This window comes from Sabethes cyaneus, chromosome 2 (assembly GCF_943734655.1).
Source record: "Sabethes cyaneus chromosome 2, idSabCyanKW18_F2, whole genome shotgun sequence".
NCBI classification, from domain to species: domain Eukaryota; kingdom Metazoa; phylum Arthropoda; class Insecta; order Diptera; family Culicidae; genus Sabethes; species Sabethes cyaneus.
In genome coordinates this window covers 243,659,122-243,668,438 of record NC_071354.1, presented here as the reverse complement: position 1 = coordinate 243,668,438, position 9,317 = coordinate 243,659,122, and the positions used below count along the sequence as shown (strand labels likewise).

General features: G+C 47.1%; 1 protein-coding gene across 1 annotated transcript; it reads left to right on the top strand.

The window, feature by feature from the left end:
* The first annotated feature begins 216 nt into the window (after positions 1 to 216).
* LOC128735088 (peptidyl-alpha-hydroxyglycine alpha-amidating lyase 1) lies at positions 217 to 2,312 on the top strand. Its single transcript, XM_053829573.1, has 4 exons — positions 217 to 632; positions 697 to 757; positions 826 to 1,066; positions 1,133 to 2,312. Exons 1-4 carry the CDS (start codon positions 531 to 533, stop codon positions 2,163 to 2,165), a joined length of 1,437 nt encoding a protein of 478 aa, XP_053685548.1. The 5' UTR covers positions 217 to 530; the 3' UTR covers positions 2,166 to 2,312.
* The last annotated feature ends 7,005 nt before the right edge of the window (positions 2,313 to 9,317 follow it).

Here is a 9,317-nt window from a genome sequence, read left to right as displayed (position 1 = left end):
TATTCTATGAAAGACAATTCAAAAATCCACCTGCACTTTTTTATTCTATTTACCCATTCGGCCAAGAATCCTACCTCCACTTCATGTAGATTAAGCCTACACACATACACCCCTGCCCGACTAGACTGATTAGCCATCATTCATTTTACGTTCATTCATTCTACCACACCATCGTCGTCATCACGCTGCAGCTGAGAGCTGAGACTGCTTTAAGGAGAGTTTCAGTGTACCTCGAATAGCAGTGTCGTGAAGTTCTGTCCTATTTCCTTCTCTATTTGACTGGAGTAGGAAGAATCGCTCCGGCAGAAGAGATAATCAACTAACGGTGCTTCGTTGTTTTGCTTGTCTGCGGTCGACTGTTGACACATCTGCAAACCACTATCGGGATTTCCATCGAAAAAAAAAAATTACAGGCAAAAGATAGCGAATTCCGAAGTTTCGGTCCAAAAAATCACACCTAATTACACACATTTCGTCACTTGTATCGACATCGTTCTGAATGGAACGTGGCCAAATATGCTAATAGCGAAATGTTTACCTCATCTCTTAAGAACACAACAACGGGTGTGAAAATGAAGCTGCTAGTGCTTTTACTAACGGGCGCAATAGCCGGTGTAAAAGGCGAGCAACAGGTGAGTCCAGTTGATTCAGTTGTCAGAGGAACCTTCTAGCTACTATCTATGGTCTTCACTTCAGATTTCAATCGAGACGGTACCACCTAACACGAACGTAACTCATCTCCGGAACAGTGACTACGGTAATTGTTTCTTGTGGGTTCTTTAGCCACAGCAAACTCATCATTCATGTATTTTCTTCGTTCTTTAGAGTACGAATACGTGTCAAGTTGGCCTTCACTGGATCGAAAGCTGGGATCCGTTTCGGCGGTAGCATTCGATTCGTACGGAAACGTTGTTATCTTCCACCGGGGATCACACGTTTGGGACCAAAGTACGTTCAATCAGCGTAACGAGTACCTTCCAATTGATCGGGGACCCATCGCCGAATCAACGCTGTTGATTCTTACTAATCAAACCGGAGCACTTGTCAGTGAATGGGGTGCTAATTAGTGAGAACTCCTTCCTTAGGCTGAAGGTGTGAAGCTTAGAATAATAATTTTTCGATTTTGTTGCAGCTTCTACATGCCTCACGGTTTGACGATTGACCGACATAACAATTATTGGCTCACGGATGTTGGTTTGCATCAAGTTTTTAAGTTTGATTTAAGCGTTTCCAGCACGGAACCGATTCTAACGCTGGGGAATCGCTTCAAACCAGGTAACGATATTCGTAGCTTTTGTAAGCCAACATCCGTCGCAGTGCTGGATAGTGGAGACTTTTTTGTAGCCGACGGCTACTGCAACGGTCGGGTGATTAAATTCTCTCCGGAGGGGAGCGTGATCCTAAGTTGGGGAAAAAACTCTTTCAGTTTGACCCGTACGTTCAGCATGCCGACAGGACCAGTTCCAGCTAGCTTCTTCGCCATTCCTCACGCGTTAACGTACGCTGCGGATAAGGATTTGCTGTGCGTAGCGGATCGCGAGCAGGGCCGAGTGCAATGTTTCAACGCCGGAAACGGAACATTCCATTCAATGTATAGCCATCCGCAGATAGGAAGCCGGCTGTTCAGTGTGAAATACGCTCCCTTAAGTGGAGGTCTGCTGTACATCATAAACGGTCCTCAATTTATCGGCCAACCACTGCCAATCAGTGGATTCGTACTTTCGATGGTTAGCGGAGAAATAGTGGGCAAATTTTCCCCCTCCAATCAGCAGATGGCATTTAGCAATCCACACGAGCTGAGCATCAGTCCGGACGGAGGCCAAGTATACGTGGCGGAGTTATCTCCAACCAAAGTACATAAATTCACGCGCAAGAATTATTTACCAGATGCCGAAGAACACCGCTCGCTGGTAACGAAAACTTCGCCATCACCTGTACCCATGATTCCAATGGGACCGGATGAACCAACAGTGGTTTCCGATTCCTTGTACGCAAGCACTCTGACCGTGGTGGCCATTGTAAGCAGCTTGCTGGCAACGAGCTGCCTAGTGTTGTGCCTCTCCCGAACTATCTGCTTCAAGGGCAACCGACGGCAACGGTTTTCCAGTACCGTCGAAAACATTTCCCTACGCAGTCTGAACCATTCCGAAGACAACCAGGCTTGAATGGTTCCTTCGAACGAACGCAATGACTGAGAAATTGGAACTAACAGACTACCTTAACTAGAATACCCGCAGCAATACAGATGACTAACTTGGTAACTTGCACTGTGATGAAGAGTTTACTTAGAATTAATATATTTGCCTCGATGTTCGCCAATGAAACCGTATTATCCGTATTTTGTGAACTTCCCGATCGCGTAATAATTTTAGTTTAAGAACTTTGGAGCCTCGTTCCGTACACTCACACGTAGTTTTGTCATTTTGTTCTGCCGACGACAAAGTTTTAGATGCATGTACGTTTGCTTTCAGACGACCGTCCATTCGGAAGCTATCCGTTCGTTCTACCAACGTCCTCGGCGTAAGCAATTGACTGCTCTGCTCGAAAACATCGCTTGACTCCTGCTCATTGCAGTGTGGTCGATTCCCTTTTGACAGAGAGCCGTATTAATTGATGCGAAGGACGTATTATCGTATTGCGCCTTCAACATCAAGAAAACCACAAAGCGTCACTAAGCAGTGCAGTGCGATTTCCGTAGATTTACCGTGTTGCTATGCATGGTAATTTCTATGTAACGGAGAGTTTTCTAAAAACTCATTGCGGATATAGTTATCCGTGATTTTCTCCATCAACTTAAGAAGTGTTGTCATCGACTTATCGGTCTGAAAGCCTTAGGCATGGCTTTGTCTTTTTCACCAGCCTTAGGTAAGAACGCCATCTTACTTTCCGTCAATTCTCCATTCTCTTGATTATAACACCGTCCGTTTTTTGTAAGAAAATGGGTAGAGTACCATCGGGACCTGACGATTTCATTGGTTCAAAAGAGCTGAGTGCCCATTTGATCAAAGCCTCCGTAAGCAATTGGCGTCCAAGCCAGTGCCTTGCCTATGGCTATGGCTTGTCCAATGGTCACTGTCGAGCCAGCGAAGTGTGTGTGTGTTCATCATAACTTCCAGACCAGAGTTTCCCTGGTGGTAACAGTGACACTCCCATCAGATTAGTTGTTCTCTAAAGGAATTTCAACTGGTTTTCATCGGATTCCTGAATTGTTCTCTCAAGACGGTTAGCCTCAATGTCGAAAATGGTATGTCTGTGGTCTGATAAACTTGGCCAATTTTTGACTCTCTCAGTTAAGATCAGCTACAGTTACATAGAGTAAGTTCTAAAACCCCTTGTCTGATAACATTTACAAAGGTGGGATCATTCCCTACATTGATTACATTGACATCGTCAGAAGTAAAATATTCAAGTAGGTACTCACCCCTGTTCACCCCTATCACGTACAGGTTGCTGACTGCCTTGCAGTACCGCACGATCTTAGCTACCTCGGGTGATGGTATTTCGTCCTAGTCCCCTAGAAAGAAGGCGGACGCAACGACTATCTTCTGCTTCCACCTAGCTGTCGGGACTACCAACGTAATGGTAACGACGTCGTCATTGGATGAATTCTGTAATTGGAGAAAATGTTATTTTCTTATTTAACAGAATGGCAGTCCTGGGCCTAGGCTTGTACAATAAATCAATACAAACAACATCAACATGAGTAACCTTTTTTCTCGCAATTAGGTAAGATGTAACACTGTCATCGACTGCTGAGACTGTTTAGAGAACAAAGTCTTGTGATCAATGCTAAAGATTCATTGTTTGTCTTGTACTGTACTGTACGCATCGTGATCTGTGCGTTTGGCGATAACTCACAGATTTGATCAAAATCACCGATTTTCCATCATTTCCCTCCTTCCACAGAAGGGTTCCATTTGCTTGATTAGTTCTCGAATTATGCAGAAATTTGCGTTTCATTTTTATGGGACCCCCCCCCCCCTTCCGCCTCTTAGCGAGAGAAGGGTCTCTAATCGTCATAAGAACCTTCCCCGGTCCCAAAAAGCCCTGCATACAAATGTTCACGCCGATAGGTTCAATAGTTTCCGAGTCTATAAGTTGTGGCTTACCCGTCATTCCGAGCTCGGTAATAATCTGTTTCTCCACAAGGGTCATAGACGATTCCTCATCCAAGTATGCGAGAGTAGCCACTACCTTTCGCTTATGGTACAATGTGAACGGAACTATTCTGAATATTATTGAACGTTGTTCAGTACCGTGAGCATGATGATGTGCTGCTAGCAACGTAACAGGGTTTGGAATATTTGGCTGAAACGCCATACGATGAACCAGTGGATGATGACGTTCGCGACAGCTACCAACGTTGCAGGTAAATTTGAATTTGCACCACCAACCTTCGTGCTCATTTAGACACCGTTCACATAATTTATATTGTTCCTTCAGCTTTATACGCTCCGCCAGGTTCATACGATGAAAAGCATCACAATAACGAACTCGATGTCCATTTTTCATGCAGATGCGGCACTGGGGTTGATACTTTTCCCCTTCTTCGTTTTCTCGATATGCATGGAGAAATCCCTTGTCTTTAGGCCTATCAGGTTTTCGCAGTCCTCGTGCTTTCGTGTCGACAACAAGAACCTCGCTTGCCTCTGACATAATTTTTGTGGTAAAATCTGCAAAGGTCCTTAGAGTAACGCGGCTTTCACAGCTTTTAAACTGCACTTATTCACGCTTGGTATTATCTGGTAACCTATTAGTTTTTGTATCAGAATTGGACTGGTAAGGTAATCCCGAAGATCTGTAGCGCCTAGGTGATCACATAATTCTTGTACCGCTAGCCCAAACGGTATAAACGTTTCTAAATGGTCTTGCTCAGGTGCCTTCGTTTTCCTGACGTTATTCAGCAGCGAATGAATTAGCCGCTCGGGCCTGCCGCAAAGCATTTGCAAAGTATGTGTCACTTGTGGCACGGACCTTGGTAGTAATAAACGACTGCGCACAGAATCTAACGCGGGCCCTTTGAGGCATTCCTGAAGACGGACAAGATTTTCTATATTAGTGAATCCACATGTCGCTGTAGAGTTAACGTAGCTGCTATAAAATAGTGGCCACCCTTCGACTTGTCACTTGTCCGCTGAACGTTGGTAACTTTTTAGACAATACCTGTCGCGCTGCTCGTGTGCACGTGTAGATCCCGCGGAATCAACGATCGAAACGGATGCACTATCTTCATCGCTTGTATCTTTTATAGGATTTATATGCTCCAACGCGGACGTGGCGGTATTGCGGTTTTTCGTGCTACTGTAATCGGTATTCCTGGATTCCTTTTTGGCATACCCGGCTCAATGGGTAATATTTGCAGATTCTCACCGTCTTTACGGTTTTCCTGAATTCTGTTATCGGCAAGCCATTCTGCCACCAACTGCTCCCTCTTCTGCATGCAGCTCGTTTGCCATTATATCGAACCGTCCCTTTTGATATTTCTCCCGCAGCGCTTTTTGTTGATGCTGGAAAGCAACCTCCTCTGCTAAACGTGGTCGCAGCAGCTCTTCTTCTTGGGCAAGCATTTGCTCTTGCAGTTTTTTCTCCTGCTGCAGCCTTTTCTGTGCTATCGTTCTCTCCATTTTGAGTTGTTTTTCACGGATTAGTTGGTCTTCTTCCAGCTGCCGTTCTTTCATACGCAATTCTTCCTCCACGCGGCGAATCTCCAATTGTAATCTAGAAGCGGTAGAAGACTGGTAAACGGCTTGGTAATGCGTACCATCGGTGCCTTGTGCACTGGGCATAAAATAGACCCCACAGTGGTTCACAGCCTCTTACCTAGCAACTCCTACCCCTACCTCCTCGTGGTACCAGCCGGGATACGAGCAACCTCGGTGGAGACCGGGTAACCAACCCCGGTGGAAACCAAGGTCGTATGCTGACAGGGGAGGACGACTCCTTCGAGCTACGTTGGCCCTCCGGCGAAACTGTGGGGTTGGTTGCGGGCTTTACAAGCCTGAACCACTAAAAAAAACCAAAGCAATGGACTCCGTAAGTAATAATAATAAATCTAATCGGAACAATCGGCAAAGACCCAGGCGACGAAAACGGACTAACGATTGGAAATTAGGAACATGGAACTGTCGGTCTCTAAATTTCCCCGGAAGTACTCACGTGCTTTCTAAAGAAGTGAAGAGCCGCAAGTTCGGCATCGTAGCGCTGCAGGAGGAATGCTGGAAAGAAACGATAGTACGTACGTATAGAGATGGTCATACCATCTACCAGGGCTGCGGGAATACACACGATCTGGGCACAGCTTTTATAGTGATGGGCGAGATGCAGAAGCGGGTGATCGGGTGGTGGCCGATCAACCTCCGAATGTGCAGATTAAGAATCAAGGGCCGATTCTTCAATATAAGCATAATTAACGTACACAGCCCTCACCTCGGAAGTACCGATGATGACAAAGACGAATTCTACGCGCAGTTGGAGCGTGAGTACGACCGCTGCCCAAGACATGATGTCAAAATTATCATCGGAGACTGTAATGCTCAGGTTGGTCAGGAGGAGGAATTCAAACCGGTGATTGGACGGTTCAGCGCCCACCCGCAAACGAACGAAAACGCCCTGAGACTTGTCGACTTCGCCGCCTCCAAGAACATGGCCATACGTAGTACCTTCTTCCAGCATAACCTCTACCATCGGTACACCTGGAGATCACCCAACCAGACAGAATCACAAATCGACCACGTTCTGATAGCTGGTCGGCACTTTTCAGACATTATCGACGTCAGAACCTATCCGGGCGCTAACATTGATTCGGATCACTACCTAGTGATGATAAGGATACGTCAAAAACTATCTGTTGTGAACAACATATGATACCGCCGACCGCCACGGTATAATCTAGCGCGACTGAAGCAACCGGAGGCGCGTTATCTCTCGAAACCGCGCTGCCGGAAGAGGGTGAGCTGGATGAAACCCCTCTTGAGGACTGTTGGAATGCCGTGAAAACAGCCATTAACAGCGTAGCGGAGAACGTCCTAGGCAGTGTGGCACCGAATCGACGTAACGAATGGTTTGACGAGGAATGCCGGCAGATATTGGCTGAGAAGAACGCAGCGCGGGTACAAATGCTGCGTAGAGCCACCCGTCAGAATGTGAAGCGATACAAACAGAAGCGGAGGCAGCAAACCCGACTCTTCAAGGAAAAGAAGCGCCACCAAGAGGAGAAAGAGTGCGAAGAACTCGAACAGCTGTACCGCTTTCACGAAGTTCTATCAGAGACTCAACGGATCTCGCAAAGGCTTTGTGCCGCGGGCCGAAAGATGCAGAGATAAAGATGGAGGTATCTTGACTGACGACCGTGCGGTGATCGAAAGGTGGAAGCAGCACTACAATGAACACCTGAATGGCGTGCAGGCGGAAGACCATGATAGCGGAGGAAGTGACCACATTGGTGCAGCAAGCGGCGAAGATGTGCCACCCCCATCAATAAGGGAAGTTAAAGAAGCCATCCAGCGGCTGAAGAACAACAAAGCAGCGGGAAAGGATGGCATTGGAGCGGAACTTATTAAAAAGGGCCCGGACAAGTTGGCCGGCTGTCTGCATCAACTGATTGTCAAGATTTGGGATACGGAACGACTACCGGAGGAGTGGAAAGACGGGGCTATCTGCCCTATCTACAAGAAAGGTAATAAGCTGGATTGTGAGAACTACCGAGCAATCACTATCCTGAATGCCGCCTACAAACTGCTGTCCCAAGTCCTCTTTCATCGAATATCGCCAATAGCCAATAGATTTGTGGGAAGTTACCAGGCTGGCTTCATGGAGGGTCGGTCTACAACAGACCAAATCTTCACCCTGCGGCAGATCCTCCAGAAGTGCCGCATATTCCGAGTCCCCGCGCACCACCTGTTCATCGATTTCAAAGCCGCATATGATAGCGTAAACCGACAAGAGCTATGGAAAATTTTGGACGAAAACGGCTTTCCGGGTAAGCTTACTAGACTTATCATGGCTACGATGGATGGGATCCAGTGCTGTGTGAGAATCTCGGGTGGATTGTCGGACCCATTCGAATCTCGCAGAGGACTTCGACAAGGAGATGGTCTTTCCTGCCTGCTATTCAACATTGCGCTTGAAGGTGTTTTAGAGCGGCGATCGAAATGCGGCGCACGATTTTCAATAAATCCAGTCAATTTATCTGCTTTGCTGATGACGTGGATGCTGTCGGCAGAACATTTGAGGCGGTGGAAGATCAGTACACCAGACTGAATCGCGAAGCAGAGAAAATGGATTGAAGATAAATACGGCTAAAACTAAGTGTATGCTGGCGGGCGGGACCGAGCGCGACAGGCAGGGCCCGCTTGAGCAGTACCGTGGTAATCGACGGGGATGAGTTCGAGGTAGGCGACGAGTTCGTTCACTGGCAACAGAGGACAACAATACCAGCCGTGAGATTAAAAGACGTATTATCAGCGGAAGTCGGGCCTACTACGGACTCCACAAACACTTGCGGTCGAACAATCTGAGCCCCCGTACAAAGTGCACATTGTACAAAACGCTAATTAGACCGGTTGTCCTCTACGGGCACGAAACGTGGACACTGCTAGAAGAGGACCTACGAGTACTCGGAGTTTTCGAACGGCGGTGCTAAGAACCATCTTTGGCGGAGTGCAAGAGAACGGTGTGTGGAGGCGAAGAATGAACCATGAGCTCGCGCGTCTCTAGGGCGAACCAAGTATTCAGAAAGTGGTTAAAGCTGGACGGATACGTTGAGCAGGACATGTTGCTAAAATGCCGGACAACTATCCTGCAAAAATGGTTTTCGCATCAAATCCGGTAGAAACAAGATGAAGAGGGGCACAGCGAGCGAGGTGGCAAGACCAGGTGGAGCGAGATCTGGCGAGCTCTGATTGCCCGCGGAACTGGGGATCAGTTGCCATGGACCGAAACAGATGGAGAAATTATACTGCGCAAACTTTGTCATAAGACGTTAGGCCAATTAAGTAAGTAAGTAAGTAATCTAGAAGCGGATCGTTTACTGGTACTCGACATAACAGATTTAGCATCATCTCCGGCTACGGACGGCGCAATCTTCTCGGCTTTACTATGGCGATCTCTTGTAGTAGATTCATCCTTGCAAGCATCCCCAGAGATCAGTGGATTGGTGGAATTTGGTGTTAAAGGTAGTCCAGGGTTCGGTAAAGCAGGAACGATATTCTTACCGGACTTTTTCACTTTCTTTCATTTTTTAACCGCACATTTCTCGCACCTGAACTCGCGGTTCGCCACTCCGGGGGACTCACCTACGCAGCCGTAGTGCCACCACG

Excerpts from the sequence above, each read along its gene's own strand:
- LOC128735088 (XM_053829573.1), top strand. The coding sequence starts at position 531 with ATGTTTACCTCATCTCTTAAGAACACAACAACGGGTGTGAAAATGAAG. Across the intron at positions 633-696 it reads GTGTAAAAGGCGAGCAACAG|ATTTCAATCGAGACGGTACC; the intron begins GTGAGTCCAGTT and ends TCTTCACTTCAG. Across the intron at positions 758-825 it reads TCTCCGGAACAGTGACTACG|AGTACGAATACGTGTCAAGT; the intron begins GTAATTGTTTCT and ends TTCGTTCTTTAG.